Raw genomic sequence first — 23,127 nt, forward strand, 5'->3', positions numbered from 1 at the left:
TTTGTAAATCCACAAATGAAGAGGTAAAAGTCAAGTTTTCCCTCTTCCACCTCAATTTAGTTGAGGTGGAATCTTCTATTTGATGTTCAGATTTAGTTCTTTTAAAGTCACAGTTTCCAAAGCATGAGTAAATTGAGCGTCGTTGCTTTAAATCTTTAAACAGAGCCGGGAGACGGACTTCCTGGTTGCGCCTCCCGCTTCAGTGCCAAATTAAACTGTATTTAATCCCCGGTTCATTATACTTCACCTACTCACGGGTAGTTGTTTTTTAGCCGAATAGTCCCAGGAAAAAGGTCAGCGCTCACCGACAGCAGCTTCGCGGCTTCACCCCCACAGAAAGAGCGATCGACTCACAGCACCGCGCCAACCCCGTCACGCTCCGGAGCCCCTTACGGAGTCCCTTTGCAGTTTCGGGGGGCGCTAATGGTGCCCGCCGAGTCCCACGGCCACAGGCTATCGCTGCCTGTGGTTTTCCAACCAGGGTCTCCGCTGCGCCGTAGCGGACGACCCGTTTCTGCGGAGCTTCCCCTTCACAAATAGAAAGGGGCCGCCATTGCCGATCGCGCCGCCTCCGGATTGTTTCGATTTAAATCATAAAACGCTTTTGGAGGAAAATCTTTCTAAAGATTTTCTGTTTAAGTTACATCAAAGGCCATCAGGAAATAAGAATTTGTTTTAAGTTTTTCATGTGTGCAGAAACTCAGCCTGTTTTTTTTTAAAAAAAAATGTTTAACCACATCAGTTAACCAACATGGATACATATGCTGTCATGTTATTGTTTTAGTTAAATAAATGGTTTAAATTGTTATGAAGAAGATGATTCTTTTTTTCCTTCCAATCAAGTACAGCAGAAAAGTTGTTCAAATAGAAACAGTTCACTTATTAAACCTTGCCATCATTTCATCATGATCGGTCTATGTATTTCTTTTTTGATAGGACTGTCAAAACTACTCTGAAAATTTATGATTCCAAAACCGAAACCTTCATCTGGTTGTAAATATTAAAGATTATACCAGCAGGAATGCCTATCTGTTGTTGTTGTTGTTTTTAATTAAAACAAGCCTGACTAGTGATTTAAATTGTGATTTATATCGTGATTTAAATTGATTTGATTTAAATCAAATCCGCCCTGGTCTGAAGTTTGCAAACAAACAAACCTAAGAGCTTCTTAAAGAGGCAAGCGCTACAAAAAGGCCACATAAAGCAAGATTTATCACACAATTAAGGACCCAGGAGGCTTTTTTTTTTTTTTACTTCCCAGAGCAGTCGGTCTTAATGACATTTTTTAACATCACAGCATTAACATCTTACGACTACAGTACGGAGTATTTTGGGCACACAGTAGTACCATGGGTTCTCAAACTCCGAAAACCTGGAAGAAAGTGTTCTGGTGTCCGGACGTTTTTCGGAAGCCGGACGTCCGACACGTCTGTCGGCAATTGTTTCCAGGGTGCCTGCACCAATCGAAAGCCGTGCCTCAGTTTTCGAACATTCTGGAAGTCAGGCGGACTTCCGGAACGAATTAAATTTGGCGCTTTTGTTTTTGCTATTTTGCGTTTCTGTTTTTGAGGCTTTTTTGGTTAACTTGTTTTTGTGACTGTGTGGAGCCCAGTTCAGCTACTTATTGATGGATTGCATGACGGATGGATGGATGGATGGATGGATGGACTGTGTGACGGCGGAAACAGATAAAAGCCCCCCATCCAAACAGTGACTTTAGCTACTGATGGACGGACGGATGGATGGATGGATGGATGGTGTGACTGCGGAAATGGATTGAAGCCCCCCATCCCTATCATCAGTGCAGGCAATATATTTTTTTTTAATTATCATCTACAATACTCTTATTTATTTTATAGTACAGTACATTGATGATTGCTTTCATTTTAGGGATCAATGGTCTCGTTAGAGAGTAAAATTGATGTTAAATGGCTGTTTCAGGGGTTGTTTTTCAAAGCCTGGAACTGATTAATCTGTTTTGCATTCCTTTCTATGGGAAAGCGCACCTCGGTTTGGGAACGCTTTGGTTTCAGAACTAACTTCTGGAAGGGATGAAGTTTGAGAGCCAAGGGACCACTGTATGATCAACATTTTTCACTGTGACTTCCTTTACCTGGATTGGGGCCGGCCGGAGAGCAAACAGCTCGTTGCGGGCTCCTTTGGTGTAGCCATTCATGTTAATGAGGATATGGATGCCGTCTTGGTGAATGCGGTCGGCCGCCTTGCCATTGCACGGGACCTGAAACGCAAACATTAGAAGCACGTTTAGGGAAGTTTTTAACAACTGATGTTTTAATGTCTTTTTAATCTCTTGTTGGAAGCCGCCCAGAGTGGCTGGGGAAACCCAGCCAGATGGGCGGGGTATAAGTAATAAATTTATTATTATTATTACTACTACTACTACTACTACTACTACTACTACTACTTGTCAGGGAACTGCCATCAGCTCAGAGGCGAGAGATGGAAGGGCAGTTGTGTTATAGGGAGCGTTCAAAAATCTTGCGAAGCAGTTCCTCTTCTGGGGAGGAGGAAAGCCCACCTCCAGTGGAGAAGAGGTGCAGGGACCAGGGGATGCTAGGGAGAGCCTCAACATCGAGCCTGAGCAAACCGGAGAGGCGGGAAGTACGCCCTTGCCAGCGCCCATTCTGCGCAGTAGGCTTCAGCGCAGGGAGGGGCGGAAAAGGCTGCGGGTGACGTGACTTTTATGCTGGGGGAGGTACAAAGACCGACCACTCCCAGATTCTGATAGCGATTGAGCCAGACATGAACTTACGACGCTCTTCACTGTAAATAGTTTGCACCAAGAATAAAGTCTGGAAAAGACAGGTCGGAGTCTTGCCTGTTTACTCTCGAGCAACCACACCAGCATCTGACACTACTACATCTGCTAAGGCATCTTTCAGGTTAAACGATGTCACAGCCCTCGAATTGTCCTTCTGAGCTTCTTTCCCTCATACAGTGCACTTGCCGTTGCTTTTGCAAAATCCTGCACTGTAGGAAAGTGTGACGTTTTGGTCAGATTGCCATAGCTCAGGAGACGTGCTCCGTGACAAAACTGGGCAGGGTATCTGAAGCACTACTCTGCACCCATGACTTGAGAGCATCCAGGAATCATATGAAATGTAGTTTAGGGTTAGGGGTTTAGGGGAAAGGGCTAGGGCAAAGGCTAAGGGCTAGGGCTGGAGCTAGGGCTAGGGCTAGGGTAAGAATTACTGTTAGACTTAGGGTTTAGAGGTTTAGGGTTTACAGCTAGGGCAAAGGCAAGGGATAGAGTGAGAGTTGGGGTTCGGCACGTCCAAAGTCCATCTTCAATCCTAAAAAAAGCTCAAGAACTTTGGCCAGCCCTCACGCATGTTCACGTCATCAAATCTGGCCCTCTTTGGAAAAAGTTTGGACACCGACTAGTGATTTAAATCATGATTTAAATCTATTTGATTTAAATCAAATCTACCCTGTGTTATATATATTACCAAGCAAGAACTTCAACCAGCCACTGGAAAGCTCCCGAGAAGCGGCAAAGTGACCACCACCACCCCACCCCATGTTGCACGACCCTTCAGCCATGAGTTCAGACATGAGTTTCCAAGCTCTGCCCCAAAATCTGATTTATAGATTATTGATCGCTAGCCTGGATGGTTTGCCTCACTAGCTAGTGCAGTTGAAATATATTAATTATCCAGTAGCACCTTAGAGAACAACTAAGTTTGTTCTTGGTATAAGCTTTCGTGTGCATGCACACTTCTTCAGATACCTGAAGAATCTGCTAGTGCCAATTATTCATTATTTAGCCCCCTCTTCTGATACCGCACATTCCTCCTAACAACGTCTAGCATCCAAGAACAGAAAGTACACAACATTAGCGCTTCTTCCGTCTGCCAGATTATGCATTAAAAGCCTGTTCTCGGCCATCAAAGAGCTTTAGCAAGAGATAGAGAAGGGAAGTAAACAGAGGCAGGAAGAGATGACCGTATCTCTGAGTTTTATTTTGATTCTAAATGTGATTAGAATTGTATTTTAAACCAATTGTTTGATTTTGTGTTTTAATGTATTTGATAATTGATGTTAGCCGCCCTGAGCCCGGTCTCAGCAGGGGAGGGCAGGGTATAAATAAATTATTATTATTATTATTATTATTATTATTATTATTATTAAAGATCGCTAAACTCCTCGAAATGACAAGCATCTTCTGGAAAAGGTTGCCCAGGCAAGAGCGTTATTTAGGATATATAGGGGGGAAAGAGCTCTCACCTGAGATAAGTCAATAAAATGATTTGCTTCAGCCATCACCTTGACCCGGAAGTTTGTGCCGTCATCAGGGCTGAGGGCATAGCAGAAGACCTGGGAAAGAGAGGAGATGCTTAGAACTGAGGCTGACCAGTCACTGAATGAATGAATTAATCTTTATTTGCGTTGGCAATTGCAATAAAACAATACGATATACAAAGAAAGGAAATTAAAAGTCCATTGTATAAAATACATTTGAGGGTCATTTGAGCAGGGAGCACGCGAGAAGCGACAAAACACGGGGGGGGGGGGACACCGGACAAAGCCCATCTTTCCCAAACGCTGCAGGAAAACGCCAGAATTTACGAGGCGCATAAACCATCACAGCTTTCCTCAAAGATGAAGCAATCGCTGAAAGAGAATCGTAGAACTGGGGAGTTGGAAAGGGCAATGAGGCTCATCCAGTATGACCCCCTGCAATGCGGGAACCTTTTGCCCAAGAGCTTCCCTCTTGTGGCTTATCCCCACAACAGCTACTGACTTTGGGTTTTAATAATAATAATTTCATATTTGTACCCCACCCTCCCTGGCTGGAGCCGGGCTCAGGGCAGCTAACATGATAAAACTAACACAGTATACAAAGAACATAGAAACAGGCAATCAATTAATTAAAATACATCTTAAAACAGTCAAGCAGTCTAATCCAGGCATCCCCAACCTGCAGTTCTCCAGATGCTTTGGCCTACAACTCCCATGATCCCTAGCTAACAGGACCAGTGGTCAGGGATGATGGGAACTATAGTCCAAAACATCTGGAGGGCCAAAGGTTGGGGGTGCCTGGTCTAATCTGTCAGTGCCTAAATGATCTCAAGCATCAGAACAACTTGGCTGCCATCAGGAAATTTCACCCGTGGTATGACTCTCTCCCCCCTTCCCATTTCAACTCTCCGGCATCCGATCTGCATAACCGAGCGATCCCAAAATGTAGACGTGCTCTGACCGTCGCAAGATTAAAATGTCTCGCCCTTGGCTGGACTCGAGGGACGATTCCAACAGATTCCACCCAAAAAACGCTCATGTCCCTGCAGAGATGGCAGCACCAAATCAGTGGCACATGCCCTTTATAAAAAGACTTGAGGAGTGAGATTATCACCCCTCTTTTATTGCCCGTTCCGGGTCGCCCAACCACTGCCCCAGCGTCCTCTCTCTTGGCAGATCAAGAGGAGCAGGTGACAGCAAAGGACGTGGACATTCAGGTCACAGTCTTACAATGGCTGCACTCTTTCCTTTCAGGTCGGGGACAGTGGATTGCGCTAGGGGAGGAGTTGTCGTCACGGCACCCCTTGGTGTGTGGAGTTCCGCAGGGCACAATCCTCTCCCCAATGCTTTTAAACATTTTTATGCGCCCCTTGCCCAGCATGTCTGGAATTTTGGGCAGGGCTGTCATCAATATGCTGATGACACCCAGCTTCATCCGTTGATGGACGGCCATCCTGACTCGGCCCCGGACACACTGACCAGAGGCTTGAAAGCTGTGGCCGGATGGACTTCCGGAGGCAGCGCGAACGACAATGGCGGTCCTCTTCTGTTTGTGAAGGGGAAGCTCCGCAGAAACGGTTCGTCCGCTACGGCGAAGCGGAGACCCTTGCCAGAAAACCACAGGCGGCGATAGCCTGTGGCCGTGGGACTCAGCGGGCACCATCAGCGCCCCCCGAAACTGCGAAGGGACCCCGTAAGGGGCTCCGGGGCGTGACGGGGGTAGCGGTGCTGTGAGTTAATCGCTCTTTCTGCGGGGTAAAGCCGCAAAGCTGCTGTCGGTGAGCGCTGACCTTTTTCCTGGGACTATTTGGCTAAGAAACAACTACCCGTGAGTAGGTGAAGTAATTCGAACCGAGGATTAAAATATAAATTTAATTTGGCACTGAAGCGGGAGGCGCAACCAGGAAGTCCGTCTCCCGGCTTTGTTTAAAGACTTAAAGCAACGACGTTTAATTTACTTATGCCATGGAAACTGGGATTTTAAAAGGACTTATCTGAGCATCAAACAGAAGATCCCACCTCAGTTAAATTGGGGTGGAAGAAGGGAAATTGGGCTTTTATCTTTCCAGTTGTGGATTTATTAAAAGTTTTAGAGCTCCCGGCGATCGGGCTGCCAAACTACGAGAACTGTCAGGCTGCTTTGAACTGTTATATTGTAACTCGCACCTTTGGAGACTTAGTAACTTTTTATGACTAACTCTGCAGAAGCTTAAAGATTTGGAAAGTTTACCGCTACTTTTGTAAATTTTCAAGAGACACTTTGTAATTCTGGGAAAGACTTTATAAATTGTAACTTTTGAAGATAAACAAAGTGTCCCTCTAGTGGACTATTGAAGCTATACAACTACTGGGGGATTTTTCCATCTCTGGACTTGGGGATTTTCCATGAGAAAGGCAGACCGTGGGACCGACCTTGGCTCATAGACAGAAGTGGGATGAGTGGGAAGACAAGATCAGCTAAAGCCAAAACACAGCAGCAGCCCAGTATAATTTCACAGTTACGCAGATCATCTGTTCCCACGGTACCTGTGGCACAAGAGGAAGATTTAGAACAAACCAGGTTTGAAGGAATGGCCACAGGAGGGGACTTTAATTCCCTGCTGAATAAAATTCTTGAAAAATTGGATGGAGTAAGTAAGCAACTGTCTGATCAATCAACCAAAATTGACCAAAATACAGCTAGTATTAATAATTTGACCCAGCAAGTCAGTTTAAATTCTCAGTCTATTGGGAAATTATTGGAAGACACCACATTAAATCGTAAAACGGCTGAGGAGGCTAAACAGAAAGTAGAGGCTGTGCAAGAAGAAATTAAACCTATGCGTAAACAGATTGGTGAACATCAGGCACTTCTGTCTATGATAGAATTGAAAAATAAGGAAAATAATATTAGGATTAGGTCGGTACCAGAACTTGAAAAGGAGGATTTAACTGACTATTTGACAGGGGAATTTGCAGAATTTTGGTCACTGGAAGAGGATAAAGATTTTAAGATTGTAAGCGCATTCAGACTTGGAAAGGGAGGGAGGAAGATCAAGTCGAGAGACTGTCTGATCTCCCTCAGAACAAAGGAGGAAAGAGACAAGATACTGAGTGCGCATTACCAGAAGACTCTAGAGATCAAAGACTCAAGGATTGAACTCTACAAGGACATCCCGAAACACTTACTAGAACTCAGATCTAACTACGGAGATTTGGTGACACTATTGAGAAGTAACAGAATTGTCTTCAGATGGGAGCTCCCTCAGGGGCTATCCTTCACTTTTAAAGGGAAAAAAGTTAAAATTAAATCTCTGGAAGATAAGGAAAAAATTTTGAGTGCCTACGAAGAAGACCTCCAGAAAGGGATTGAGGCCTTGGGGCTTGACGAACCTGAGAAAGTGATACCACCGTCAAAGGAGGAAAAACTTTTGGGAGCAGGAGGAGAAAAATAGATCTACACCAACATGTCCCTGCAACTATTAAGTTGGAATATTCATGGTTTGAACTCCGCCGAAAAGAGGAAGAAAGTTTTTCATTTACTAAAAAAGGAGCAATTGGACTTAATTTGTTTACAGGAAACACATGTGATTAGGCTTCACAGGAAAGTTTTAATGAATAAAAGATTAGGTCAAGAATTTATCTCATCGGACAAAGTGAAGAAGAGAGGAGTTGTTATATATGCAAAAGAAAGCCTGTCACCAAAATTTCTTTTTAAAGATGAGCAAGGAAGAATTTTGGCAATTGAAATTCAAACCCAAGGAGAAAAATTTTTGATCCTAGGAATCTACGCGCCAAATGAGGGGAAATCGGAATTTTACAAGAAGTTGCATGAGACAATGTTGGATTATATGGATTATAATAACATCATTATGATGGGAGACATGAATGGAGTGGTATCTACGAACATGGATAAAGCACCATTACTGGCCCCAACAACATCACACATACCATCTCGGGACTATTTAATTGCTCATCGTCTAACATTGTGTATGCCTTCAAATGCCAACAGTGTCCTTCAGCTCTCTATACTGGGACACAACTTAAGAACTACCGTCCCATCTCCCTTTTAAATGTGGATTACAAAATTTTTGCAGATATTTTGGCTAACAGATTAAAAAGAGTATTAACTGAAGGTAAGGACGAGGCAGGCTTTCTACCAGGCAGACATCTGTCTGACAATACAAGGAACATAATTGATATTTTGGAGTTGCTGCAAACGAATATTAACACAAAAGCAGTATTAATTTTTGTTGATGCGGAGAAAGCCTTTGATAATATTTCTTGGAACTTTATGAAGAAAAATCTCAAGGGAATGGGAGTGGGACAGGGGTTTGAAAATGGTATAAATGCAATCTATTCAGAACAAAAAGCAAAATTGATAGTTAACAATGTGGTGACAGAAGAATTTAAGATAGAAAAAGGAACATGTCAGGGCTGCCCTATCTCTCCATTATTATTTATTTCGGTCCTGGAGGTGCTGTTGAACATGATTAGAAGGGATCGGTTGATCAAAGGAATTCAGGTCGGAGCCAAACACTATAAATTGAAGGCTTTTGCAGATGACCTGGTTTTGACATTACAGGAGCCAGAATCTAGTACGAAAAGGGTTTTAGAACTGATTCAAGAATTTGGTCATGTGGCAGGATTTAAATTAAACAAGCTAAAAACTAAGGTCTTAGAGAAAAATTTAACATCAAAGGAAAAAGAAGGGTTTCAGAATGAGACGAAAGCTCATACCAAGAACTAACTTAGTTGGTCTTTAAGGTGCTACTGGAAGGAATTTTTTTATTTTGTTTTGACTATGGCAGACCAACACGGCTACCTATCTGTAACTGCAAAAAATTTGAATTTATTTAAAGTTAATTATGAGAAATGTTGGTCAGAAGTTAAAAAAGATTTAGAAATTTGGTCTAATTTGAAGCTTTCCTTGTTGGGTCGAATTGCAGCTATAAAGATGAATGTATTGCAAAAAATGTTATTTTTGTTTCAAACTTTGCAGATTGTGGACAAGATGGATTGTTTCAAGAGGTGGCAGAGAGATATTTCTAAATTTGTCTGGCAGGGCAAAAAGCCCAGAATAAAATTTAAAATACTAACTGATGTAAAGGAAAGAGGAGGGTTTGCCCTGCCAGACATTAAGCTTTACTATGAATCAGCAGCATTCTGCTGGTTGAAAGATTGGCTACTTCTTGAGAACACTGACATTTTGGATTTGGAAGGTTTTAATAATGCTTTTGGGTGGCATGCATATCTATGGTACAACAAGGTTAAAGCTCATAGAGCATTCAAAAATCATATTGTCAGGAAAGCGGTGTTTAATGTCTGGACAAGATACAAAGACTTACTGGAAAGCAAGACCCCAAGGTGGTTGTCACCTTTGGAAGCTAAGGCTCTGAAAAGACTCAATATGGAGGCCAAGTGGCCGAAATATTGGGAGATACTAGAACAAGAAGGAGATACATTGAAATTGCAGAGTTTTGAGAAACTAAAAGATAAAGTGTGAGATTGGCTTCATTATTATCAAATAAGAGAGGCCTATAATTTGGATAAAAAATTGGGCTTCCAGGTGGAGAAATCGAAATTGGAAACAGAACTGTTAGAACCTAAAACTAAGATTCTTTCAAGAATGTATAACTTGCTGTTGAAATGGAATACTCAGGATGAAACAGTTAAATCAGCTATGATTAAATGGGCAAAGGACATAGGTCATAGCATTATGTTTGCTGACTGGGAAAAGTTGTTGTCAGGGAACTGCCATCGGATCTCAGGGGGGTGGAGAGGCTCTTGGATGCTGGGGAGGGAACCAGCAGGGAAAGAGGAAGAGCTTCCGCTGAGGAAGAAGGGAAGGAGGAGGAGTCGGAGGGAAGGCTCAGGGACGCTTCCAGCGAGACCATTGGAGAGAGCTCAGGACCTCCCCTGGGGACGCCCACTCTGCGCAGAAAGCTGACGCGCAGGGAATCCAGGCGGAGACTTTCTGTCAAGGAGCTCTTATGTTGGAAAAAGTTCAGGAAACGCCCACTGACGGATTCTGCCAGTGATTAAGACAGCCACGAAGTAAGGGCTGTCCGGCTAGGGAAGGTTTTAGCCAACTACTCAACTTGGAGCGGTTTGGCGTTTACGCACAAGCAACTCCTAATCCCATTACAGCAATCCGTCAGTCTCCGACGTTGTTTGTGCAAAGGGGGCATTATGAGCAACACAGAAGGACCCGGAGGCGGAGGGGGAGCCAGGGGAGGACCAACTCTGGAGGAGAGAAACAGAGATTTGGAACAACAGCTGGCTCTCCTAGCGGCGCGGCTCGATGAGAGGAAACCCACCCCCATCTCAAGGAAGGTACCGGGACTGGTGCATAAGTTTGGGGGCGATCCGAGGGACTACCAGGCTTTTAAGATAGAGGTGCAGTATGCACTGGATCTACAATATGATGACTTTGTGGACGAGGGGGCGAGAGTTGCCTTCGTGGTCTGACACCTGGAGGCGGGAGCCAGAGAGTGGGTTAGACCACTGATGGCATTGGATAATGATGCCCTAAAAGACTTGAGGAAGTTCTTTGCAGCCATGGATCTGATGTTTTCCAGCCAGATTGAGCAGAGCTTTGTACGCAGGCAGTTGATGGCGTGCAAACAAGGGAAACAATCAGTCAGAGAGTACTGGTCGCGATTTGCCATGCTCATACACCGACTTGGTTGGGATTTGATTTCGGAACCGATTCAGATGTTATTTGAGGAAGGCCTAGCCCCCGCAGTAAAAGACAAACTTTCCCGCGCGCCCCGCCCGCAGTCGATGGATCAGCTGACTAAGGCTGTGCTTGCCATTGGAGCGCAGCAGGAAGCACGGGCTCTGGAGAAGCGGGAAGGGAGAGGAGAGCATTGGAATGACTTCCGCATTCCTGAAATACCAGAGCAACCTTCCCCGCCGGCGGAGCCAATGGAGATCAGAGGCGCGCGCGCGGGGTTTCAAACTCTGGTGAAGTTCAAAAGAAGGAGGGGAAAACGACCAAGAAGTGTTTCCTCGGCCAACAGCCAGGGCATTTTGCCAGGGTCTGCCCTCAAAGGAAAGCATGGCAAGGAATGGTGGGGGCGGCCGGGAGTGAGGAGGAGGGGCTTAAGGAGCAGGGAAAAGCCAACGCTTGGCTGCCGATAGGGCCCAGCAGCCAGGCAAACAACCAGTAAATGTGCCCAAGCCAGAGCCCCCCCTGAGCAGCCATCGCCATAGAAGTGGTGCTAGAGCTCCCCAACGGCCACCCACTCAAGATAAAGGCGCTGTTGGACTCAGGCAGTTCTTGCAATTTCCTTAGCAAGGAATTTGCGTTAGAGCATCAGCTGCAGACTCTGCTACTAGGGAGTCCTTTACAAGTCACGACGATCGATGGGAGGGAACTCCTGGGAGGGGAGGTAACACACCAGACGCCCCCCATGAGAATGAGGATTGCAAGGCACACTGAAATTATTGCCTTTCACGTAGCCACCCTGGCAGGACCGTGGGATGGCACCAGCGGACGGTCTCATTCGGGTCAGCTCACTGCTTGGAACACTGCCATGGGGGGGAAACCCCGAGGATGGCAATAGCCAGAGTGGCAGGGATGGCGGTGGGAGAGAAGGGGCAGGTACCACCGCAGTACGCTGACTTGCAAGATGTCTTCAGTGAGAAAGAAGCGGATAGACTGCCTCCTCATAGGCCCTTTGACTGCCAAATCAACCTACTCCCAGGAGCTCAGCTGCCAGTGGGCAAACTGTACGCCATGTCGGACAGGGAGATGCAGGAGTTGAGGGAATTTATAGACAAGAACCTAAAAAGAGGGTTCATAAGGGAATCAAGGGCGGTGGGGGGCAGTCCAGTGTTCTTTGTGGACAAGAAGGACACTAATAAACCCAAGCTAGTAGTGGACTTCCGGGCCGTGAATTCGGTGTCGGAACCCGTGACCTTCCCCATGCCCAGGATTGATGACATTTTGACCAGGGTGAGGAAGGGAAAGATTTTCACCAAGCTGGACCTAAGGGGGCGTACAATCTGATCAGGATGAGGGAGGGAGATGAATGGCAAGCCACCATGTTCACCCCTCTGGGGGCCTTCGAGTATCTCGTTATGCCCTTCGGACTACAAGCGGGTTCAGCGGGTTTCCAATCTTTCATGCATCACGTTCTGGGACCCTTGCTGTACAAGAACTGCGTGGCCTTTTTAGATGACGTGTTGATCTATTCGGAGGACGAGGAGCAACACGTCAGAGATGTCCGGGAAGTGCTTAAGAGGCTACAGGCGCACCAGCTGTGGGTCAAACTGGAGAAGTGCCAGTTCCACACCCGAGAGGTCGAGTTCCTGGGGTACTGGTTGTCAGACAAGGGACTAGCTATGGATCCGGGCAAGGTACAAGCGGTACTGGAATGGAAGACACCCAAGACCAGGAAGGACGTGCAGAGGTTCCTGGGGTTTGGAAACTTCTATCGGAAGTTCATCAAAAACTTTGCCCACTTAACGGCACCCATCACAGATTGCCTCAGTAGCAAGAAGAAGTTCGTCTGGACGGAGGAAGCGCAGGAATCTTTTGAAAGGCTAAAGAAGGCGTTCGCTACGGAAGAGCAGCTCTTGCACGTGGATCTGCAGAAGCCAATGAGGCTGGAGACCGATGCATCGGACAGAGCGGTGGGGGCCGTACTGCTTCAGCTGGGGGGGAACCAGTCCGACTGGAGACCGTGTGCCTTTTTCTCCAGGAAGTTGAACAAGTCGGAGCAGAACTACACGGTGTATGACCGGGAGCTGCTGGCTATCTACGAAGCGTTTCGACGCTGGAGACATTTGCTGATAGGGGCGCAGCACAAGATCCAGGTGTGCACGGACCATAAGAACCTGGAATACTGGAGAACGGCGAGGGTACTCAATCAGAGACAGGTGTGGTGGGCTCAGGAGTTTTCCAAATTCCATTTTGAGATTCGTTACGTACCGGGGGAGGAAAACGTCAGAGCAGACGCCCTCTCCCGGAAGCCAGAGTACCTGGAAGGAGAGGGAGCGGCGGAAGAACGACATGTGATACCCGAGGACCGATGGGTGTGTGGGGGAGTGTTGGTAGGGCGACAGGAGCTTGCAGAGGGGACGGCAGACGACGAGTACGCCCAAAGCAAGATCAGGGAACTCAGGGGGGCAGGAGGAAACCCGGGGGGTTTTGAGGAAAAGGATGGGGCACTGTATTACAGGGGGGCATTGTATATACCAGAGGGGAACTTGAGGAGTAGAGTACTCAAACAACTGCACGACAGCCCCACGGCGGGACATTTTGGGCAACACAAAACCATGTTGTTAGTCACCAGGCAGTTCTGGTGGCCAAAGGTGAGGGAAGATGTACGAGAATATATAAGGGGGTGCGACCACTGCCAGAGAGCCAAAGGGGAGAGGGCGGCACCCGCGGGGTTACTGGAACCATTACCCACACCAGAAAGACCATGGGAGGCAGTGTCCATAGATTTTATGACTGATTTGCCCAAGTCAAGGGGCAAAACGGCCGTCATGGTAGTAGTCGACTTGTTAACTAAGATGTGCCATTTTATCGCTTGCTCGCATGCGGTGACGGCGGAGGAAACCGCCAAGCTGTTTGTGGAACACGTTTTCAGGCTGCATGGCGCCCCCTTGAGCGTTGTATCAGACCGAGGGAAACAATTCACTTCCAGGTTCTGGAGGAAGCTCATGAGCCTACTACACGTAGAGGTCAACTTCTCGACGGCCAGGCACCCGGAGACCAATGGGCAGGCGGAAAGAGCAAACAGTATACTCCAACAATACGGTGCTACGTCAGCGAGAGGGAGAATGACTGGGTAGAGAAATTGGCCTTGGCCGAATTTGCCTACAATAACGCGGAGCATGTGTCCACGGGGATGAGCCCGTTCATGGCCAATTATGGGTATCACCCCAGGGCTTTCCTGGGGGAAGGGGAGGAGAGATGGAGTGTGCCCGCAGCTGAACAGTTTGTGGAAGAGATGGAAGCCCTGCACCAACAGCTTAAGATGAACTTGGAGAGGGCTAAGGAAGTGTACAAAAGGCAGGCAGATAGGAGCAGGAGGGAAGGAGAGACCATAAGGGTGGGGGACCGGGTGTGGTTGTCAACACAAGGGTTACCGTTCAAGGGAGGTTGCAAGAAATTAAGGCCTAAGCGACTGGGACCCTTCGAGGTAACACAGCAGGTGAACCCGGTGGCCTTTAGGCTCAAACTGCCTGACAACATGAAACTACACCCGGTATTCCATAGGTCATTACTTTCACCATACCGGGAAGGGAGGGAATTTCAGGGACGAGAAGGAGAGGTTCCCGTACACCCACAGGTAGAGGAGAGGGAGCGCAGCAGTCACGTAGCGGAGATACTAGATTCAAGGTGGAAGGGGAGACAGGTGGAGTATCTAGTGGCTTGGGAGGGGGAGCCTGAGTCGGAAAATGCATGGGTGCCAGCAGAAACCATCAAGGATGAGTTTCTCCTGGAAGAGTTTCACCGCAGGTTCCCAAGGAGGCCCAGACCCTTAGCGAGATTCTGGGAGGAGCAATTTGGCACCACAGATGATGAAGAGGATTTTGTGGGTTTTCCAGTCTCTGGGCAGGAGGGAGGAGAAGTGTCTGAAGGGGTGGAATCCGATTGGGAAGATGCTCCCGTGGGAAGAGGTAGTAATAGGTGGAGAGCAGTGTTCGAGTCATCAGAACAAAATAAAAAAATTCCTTCCAGTAGCACCTTAAAGACCAACTGAGTTAGTTCTAGGTATGAGCTTTCGTGTGCATGCACACTTCTTCAGATACATGCACACTTCTTCAGAGTCATCAGAAGATGGGGAAGATTCCTTCTGGGGGTTCCCAGCATCACCGGCCGAAGAAAGGGGACGGACCGGGGGTGAGGGGGGTCCTGGAGGGGAGGTGGATGTCAGGGAACTGCCATCGGATCTCAGGGGGGTGGAGAGGCTCTCGGATGCTGGGGAGGGAACCAGCAGGGAAAGAGGAAGAGCTTCCGCTGAGGAAGAAGGGAAGGAGGAGGAGTCGGAGGGAAGGCTCAGGGACGCACGCTTCCAGCGAGACCAGTGGAGAGAGCTCAGGACCTCCCCTGGGGACGCCCACTCTGCGCAAAAAGCTGACGCGCAGGGAATCCAGGCGGAGACTTTCTGTCAAGGAGCTCTATGTTGGAAAAAGTTCAGGAAACGCCCACTGACGGATTCTGCCAGTGATTAAGACAGCCACGAAGTAAGGGCTGTCCGGCTAGGGAAGGTTTTAGCCAACTACTCAACTTGGAGCGGTTTGGCGTTTGCGCACAAGCAACCCCTAATCCCACCGGTATGAAATTTACGGCATGTAATGCCTTAAGAGAGAATATTATGAAAATGATCTATAGGTGGTACATGACCCCAGTCAAGCTTGCTAAAATTTACCATTTGCCTGATAACAAATGTTGGAAATGTAAAGAAACTGAAGGCACATTCTTTCACCTTTGGTGGACGTGCCCGAAGATTAAGGCTTTCTGGGAGATGATATATAATGAACTGAAAAAGGTATTTAAATATACCTTCCCTAAGAAACCAGAGGCTTTTTTCTTGGGCATAGTCGGCCAATTGGTGTTAAAGAAAGATAGAACGTTTTTTATGTATGCGACAACAGCAGCAAGAATACTCATCGCAAAGTACTGGAAGACACAAGATTTGCCCACCTTGGAAGAATGGCAGATCCAAGTAATAGACTACATGGAATTGGCAGAAATGACTGGCAGAATTCGAGACCTGGGAGAAGAAGCGGTGGAAGAGGACTGGAAGAAGTTTAAGAACTATCTGCAGAAACACTGCAAAGTTTACGAATGTTAAAATGATGTTGGATATAAAAATAATATGGCATTAGGGATACAGTGTTAAAAAGTATGCAAAAATGTAATAGAAAAAGGGTGGAAGATTAAAGTTATATTATGTCAAAAGTAGACAATATGTTAAAGGTGTTCAAACATAAGGAGGAAAGATCGGAGACATAATAGATGTGATTTTAATAATTAGAAATGAGTTTTGAAAGAGGGTAAGGATTTGCTGTATCTGATTGGACAAAGAGGAACACAGAAAAGGGAGGCGGGAGGAAGTCAAGAAAGATTGCTATGTAAACATGAATTTAAAAACTGGAGTTTTTATTTTTAATTTGTTTTTTGTATTCTGATGTATGTTTGTGATTGGCTTTGTGGTTTTGAAATTCTTTCTTTTTTTTGTAAAATTAAATAAATATATTTAAAAAAAAAAAGCTGTGGCCGGATGGTTGTGCGGGAGCCGGTTGAAGTGAAATCCTTCGAAAACAGAGGTCCTCTGGTTGGGCTGGGACGACATGGAGCTGGGGGGGCCAATTTCCATCTCTTGCAGGGGCGCAATTAGTGCCAGCGCCTTCCGTCAGGAGTTTGAGTGTAACCTTCGACGCCTCCCTCTCTATAGAGATACGGGTTACAGCTACAGCAAAGGCGGCATTTTCCCACCTTTGCTGCTCTAAGCAGCTGGTCCCTGCCTTCTCTTGCCCTGATCTCACCATGGTGATCCATGTGGTGGTCACCTCCTGGCTCAATTATTGTAACTTGCTCTACGCGGGGCTGCCCTTGAAGCTGACCCAGAAACTCCAGCAGGTGCAGAATGCCGTGGCGAGACTCCTTACAGGGTCCTCACTGCGGGATCACATTTGTCCAATGCTATACCAGCGGCACTGGCTCCCAGTGTAGTACAGGGTCAGATTCAAGGAGCTGGTTTTAACCTTTAAAGCCCTATATAGCCAAGGCCCCTCGTACCTGCAGGACCGCCTCTCCTGGCATGACCCGCGGAGGACCTTACGGTCCGCAAATAATAATATCTTGGAGGTCCCAGGCCTCGGGGATGTTCAACTGGCCTCAACCAGGGCCAAGGCCTTTTCATGCAGCCAAAAGATGTGATCCAGGAACATGGCAGTTTCCTCAGCTGTCACCGCATGGGAGCATGCCACAAAGTGACACATCTTGGTCAGCAGGTCCACCACCACCATGACAGCCGTCTTACCTCGGGACATGGGCAGGTCCGTCATGAAGTCTATGGACACTGCCTCCCATGGTCTCCCCGGTGTGGGTAAGCCCCGCCGGAGCCGCCCTTTCCCTCTTTGCTCTGACATGTGTCGCATCCTCGTACATATTCCCACACATCCTCCCTTACCTTGGGCCACCAGAAATCCCGCGTAACTAACAACATGGTCTTGTGTTGCCCGAAGTGCCCAGCTGTAGGGTTGTCATGGAGCTGCTTGAGGACTCTGACCCTCAAAGGCTCTCCCGGTACATACCGTATTTTTCGCTCCATAAGACACACCTTTTCCCTCCTAAAAAGTAAGGGAAAATGTGTGTGCGTCTTATGGAGCGAATGTAGGCTGCACAGCTATCCCAGAAGCCAAAACAGCAAGAGGGATTGCTGCTTTCACTGCGTAGCGATCCCTCTTGCTGTTCTGGCTTCTGAGATTCAGAATATTTTTTTTCTTGTTTTCCTTCTCCAAAGACTAGGTGCATCTTGTGGTCTGGTGCGAAAAATACGGTACTTACAAAGGTGGCCAGGTTTTGAGCTGGGGCAGTCAGAATAAAACCCACTCTCGATTCAAAACCCTCAAATGTATTTGATATCGTTGACTTTTCAGTTCTATTCTTTGCAGATCGTCTCATTTTATTGCTACAGCCGAGGGCTGACACAGATGAAGATTTGTTTGTTCATTTGGCCCAACGTGGGGCTCGAACCCGCGACCCTGAGATTCAGAGTCTCGGCGCTCTGCCGCCTGAGCTACTCGCACGGCCACCCTCTTGTGCACCTCACCTCAAATTTGTCCGAATTGTGCATGCCTGGGATGGACTGCATGAGATGGGAGGTGGGGTGGTTGCCGAAGTCAGAACTGACGTAGCCCACACGGAGTCGGCCCTCGCTGGCTTTCAAGTCCTTGGAGTGTTCGTAGGGTGGCTTGTGGAGGACGTTGATCTGGCAGGGGGTTTCAAGGAAGCCATGTTACAGAAACGACATGTAATTATAATAACTTTTTTTTCTTTGAATATTATTATTCAAAGATGTGGGAGGCCCTACCTAACAGGACCAGCAGTCAGGGATGATGGGAATTGTAGTCCCCAAACAGCTAGAGGGCCAAGTTTGGCCACCACTGCTCTAGATCAGGCATGGCCCAACTTGGCCCTCCAGTTCTTTTGGGACTGCAACTCCCACCATCCGTAGCTCACAGCACCAGTGGTCAGGGATGATGGGCACTGTAGTCCCAAAACAGCTGGAGGGCCAAGTTGGGCCATGCCTGGCACAGACCCACCTTGTCCAGGCAGAGGTTCCCATGTCTCTCAGCGATAGCCTTTCGGAAGCCGTGAGATAGCGGATAAAGCATGCTGTGATGGGGGTGCACCGAAGGGAGTCGGTTCTTCTCCAGCTGGTCAGCCACAATACTGACAAGCTTCTTCATTCTCTCGTCATAATCGGTCCAATCACAAACGATCTGAGAGGAGGCAAAGAAAACCCTGAATTACGTTCTAGATTCAGGTAGGTAGCCGTGTTCGTCTGACACAGTCGAAATATATAAAAAAATATAAAAAATGTCCAGTAGCACCTTAGAGACCAACTCAGTTTGTTCTTGGTATAAGTTTTCGTGTGCATGCATACTTCTTCAGATACACTGAAACAGAAGTCACCAGACCCTTATATATAGGTGGGAGGGTGGGGTGGGGTATTTCTCAGAAGGGTAGTAGGAGACGGGTGATTTTACTGTTCCCAAAAGGAAACCTTCCTCTGCTTGTCCATATTGAGAGGATGCCAGCAAGGCTGAACCTTTCGGTAAAAAAGGATTACAGACCTGTGCCTCCATGATTGACACCTTCTTAATCCTTGTATTTAATGATAATAACACTTGGCTGTCGTGCGCAGGCAGACTTCTTCAGATAAACTGAAACAGAAGTCCCCAGACCCTGATATATAGTGGAAGGAAAAGTCACCAGACCCTGATATATAGAGGGAGGGTAGGGTTTTTCTCCGAAGGGTAGTAGGACTCAATGGGTTTGGTCAACCTGTGGGCGACTGTGAATGACTGCAATTAGTCCTACAGGAAAAAGCAACGGATAGTATGCAGATGGTTAGCACATGTAATGAGACAGGAATCCAGTATCTCTATTCAGACCAGGTCTCTCCATCGTTTTCAGTTGAGTAATAAGTTGTAATTCAGCAACTTCTCTTTCAAGTCTGTTTCTGACAGCTGCTTGGAGATCCTGTATTGAATGTCCTGGGAGGATAAATGGGCATAAATCTGACATCAGGAATCGTAAGACAGAGAAGCCAGTAGGAGAACACTTCAATCTCCCAGGACATTCAATACAGGATCTCCAAGCAGCTGTCTTCTTACAAAAGAATTTCAGAAACATTACATATGCTAATCATTACATATGCTAATCATTTGCTACATCAAAGCTACCTTCTATCTGTATGACCCAGGATGCCTGGTGAAGCAACTGGCCTGTGTTTTAGAATGCTTATACATGCCTGTCAGGCGTAGAAAATGAACAGTAAAGAAGATGGGCAGAGATGCAGAGGCTTATGGGATTTGATCAGAAATTATTGTCAATGACTCAAACCCAGTCAACGCAATGCTTTCATTGCCGACACAATGGCTTGCTTCATTTTTCATAATTCCTCATAGCAATCCCACCTGACCCCCACAAGGCATCTCCTCCTACCCTTCTGAGAAATACCTGACTCCACCCTCCCACTATATATCAGGGTCTGGTGACTTCTGTTTCTGTGTACCTGAAGAAGAGTGCCTGCACACAAAAGCTTTGACCCAGAACAAACCGAGTTGGTCTCTAAGGTGCTACTGGACAATTCCTTACCACTACTGTGGTACCTTGGGACTTAAGCGCTTCGGTTCCCAAACGCTGGAAACCCCAGAAGTGTTAGCCCTTGTATTGGTGAAAAAGCCCTCCTCACCTGCAAACAGTGCGCCAAGTTGCAGTAAGCATCAGGAAAGTCCGGCTTCAGTTTCAGGGCGGTGCGATATGAAGCAATTGCCTCTGGGATATTTCCGGAATCCTAGAAAGGGAGGGGAGGGATATTTTAGCAATTGCCACCTGCTTTTTGTCTCAACCAGTAAAACCAAAGATGAAGCAGAGACGAACGGTACAATGATCCATGCCGGGTGGACATGTAAAAAAAATAAAGAGCATTTTGGGATAGCATACCTAATGAGCTCAAGACAGGCACCCCCAACCTGTGGCCCCCCATATGTTTTGTCCTACAACTCCCATGATCCCTAGCTAGCAGGACCAGTGGTCAGGGATGATGGGAATTGTAGTCCAAAACATCTGGAGGCCCCAGTTTTGGGGTGCCTGCCATAGGCGAACTCAGCCCTCCAGCTGCCCTACAGGCAGAATTATGAGAGGTCTCAGAACAAACATTTCATAGCGAACAGGACACTTGCAGAGTATTGTCTAAAACAGGGGTGCCCAAATTTTTCCCAAAGGGGGCCAGATTTGATTAGCTTTTTTTACGATTTACCCCAAAGTTGCTGAGCTTTTTTTAGGATTTTTAGGAAGCCAGATTAAATCGACCGGCAAGATTTAACCCCAAAGATGATGAGCTTTTTTTTCTAGGATTGAAGTTGTTGAGATTTCTTTAGGATTTAACCCCAAACTTGTTGAGCTTTTTTTTTTTTTTTAGATTTTTACCCCAGGGCATATACTGCGTTGTTGACCTTTTGGGGGCAATTTTACCCCAAAGTTGTTGAGCTTTGCCCCAGTAAGTAAACTGGATTAGGCCCCTAGGCAAGGCTTGCGACATGCCTGGTCTAAAAGAAGGCTGGAAAAATTTAAATTCTTTGGCGGGTGTGGATTGACGAAGGACAGCAGGAAATAGGATAAATGCAATGCATTTGAGATCTAGGAGAGACGAGCGAAAGGGCGCCGTCGGAAACATGACATAGGGATCGCATTGGGGTGATCGGAAGTCACAATGTGATTTTTGGGTGTAGGAATCTGCCATGCTTTCCCGCCTGTATAAGACGCCCTCTATTTCGGGGGGCTCAAATTTAAGAAAACAAGCCATTCACCCACCCAATCGCCCGTATAAGACAACCCCCCCATTTTTTACTTTATTTTGGAGTAATAAAACCCCGCCTGACACTGAAAAGTACAATTTTTCCCCTTTTTTCTTTTTTTAAATTTTATTTACAAACACATAAACACAATAATACAAAAATTATATTACCCTACCACCATAAATTACAGACATTAAAACACCCTTGCGACTTCCCTCGACTGTCCCTCACCCTCCTATATATTATATTACACATTGCATTTTTTCCCTATTTATTTATTATTGATTTCATTTTACTTGTAAGTTGCCATACATTTTCAACACTATACATTACATATATAATACTATATATACGGATTCCCCACATCTAACCCTAAACCCTATACCCAACTCACTATTTACCCAAATACCCATGTGACTTCCTTCACTCACATTCACATTGCAATTTTAATCTAAATTTATATTTCTTAACTCTTTTAACTTGCTGGTTTTTTTCACCAGCTTTACAAACATCAATCCAAACATATCAACATGTTAGTTTTTGAGCAGTACTTGGACATGTAATCCTCAAACCATTTTCATTGTATTTCTATTTTCTGGTTTGATTGGTACCTTATTACTGCAGTTAACCTTGCCAATTCTATAAATGCAATTTCTTTATTTAGTCCTCCTTTGTGGGTATATATTTCCCTTTCCAGTTTTGTGCAAGGAGTAGCCTTGCTGCGGCTGTTGCATATAAGAATAATATCTTTCGATCTTGTGGTATTTGTTTACATCTTATACTCAGTAAATATGCCTCTGGTTTTTTCTCTAAATTAATTATGAGAATCTTTTTTATTTCCTCATGAATTTTTGAACTATTCCACAACCCCACCATAAATGTATCGGTGTGCCTCCTCGCACTTCCAGCATAAATTCTGATTTTCCCTTTTTCTTTTTGCGACATGTCTCGATTTGGGATGGCTTTCGCCAATTGTTTTCCTTTGTAAAAACTAATGGATTTCGCCGTCGTCGTCTCCCCCCCCCCCCCCGGAAAAAAAGAGATTTAGCAGAGACGCAAAGCTCACCTTATGGATGGAAGCGAGGTTGCTGTGGGCATCGGCAAATGCAGGATTTATTTGGATGGCTCTTGTGTAGCATTGCAGAGCTCCTTGGACGTCTTGCATTTCCTTCAAGGTGTTCCCCATGTTGGAATAAGCGTCTGCAAAAGTGGGGCTGATTCTGACGCGGAGGGCGAGATAAAAAGCGTATTTTTGGTACAAAAACACATCGAAGTTACGCAGGAAAAAAAAGGGTCGAGAGGGTTCTTTCTATCCCATGCGGTGGTCATTAGGGCAGTTCATAAAAAACTCTTTTTTGAAAATGCCTACTCCAAATGTCTTATCTTACTACACTAGGATTATATAGCTATATCTGAAATTTCATGCATATCAGTTAATACAGGCATGGCCCAACTTGGCCCTCCAGCTGTTTTGGGACTACAACTCCCGTCATCCCAAGCTCACAGGACCAGTGGTCAGGGATGATGGGCATTGTAATCCCAAAGCAGCTGGAGGGCCACGTTTGGCCATGCCTGAGTTAATATCTTGACCCTGCTCCACTGAAAAGCATTGGGTGTTCAGTAGGGCGGTTCATAAAAAACTCTTTTTAAAAAAAATGCCTGCTCCAAAGGTCTTATCTTACTACATTAGGGATTATACAGCTATACCTGAAATTTCATGCATATCAGTTAATATCTTGACCCTGCTCCGCTGAATTGAAATTTCAGCCTTCACGGCATAGGAAAACGGCCAAGTAAACAGCTATTTTTGTGGAGGAGGAAAGGCCC

The 23,127-nt window shown here is 46.2% G+C and overlaps 1 protein-coding gene across 2 annotated transcripts in view; it reads right to left on the reverse strand.

Annotated features, from left to right (window-relative positions):
• The window catches only part of LOC309333204 (UDP-N-acetylglucosamine--peptide N-acetylglucosaminyltransferase 110 kDa subunit-like), a 110,530-nt gene that overhangs the window by 21,114 nt on the left and 66,289 nt on the right, over positions 1–23,127 (reverse strand). For both annotated transcript variants that reach the window (XM_081846608.1, XM_081846607.1), the window contains exons 10-15: positions 22,367–22,520; positions 20,196–20,297; positions 18,538–18,717; positions 18,045–18,203; positions 4,249–4,338; positions 2,114–2,239 (exon numbers count right to left, since the gene is read on the reverse strand). In XM_081846608.1, coding sequence (XP_081702734.1) covers positions 2,114–2,239; positions 4,249–4,338; positions 18,045–18,203; positions 18,538–18,717; positions 20,196–20,297; positions 22,367–22,520 — 811 coding nt within the window. The remainder of the gene's footprint in view (positions 1–2,113; positions 2,240–4,248; positions 4,339–18,044; positions 18,204–18,537; positions 18,718–20,195; positions 20,298–22,366; positions 22,521–23,127) is intronic.

The sequence above is a fragment of the Podarcis erhardii genome (genome assembly GCF_964252035.2).
Source record: "Podarcis erhardii genome assembly, chromosome: W".
NCBI lineage: Eukaryota > Metazoa > Chordata > Lepidosauria > Squamata > Lacertidae > Podarcis > Podarcis erhardii.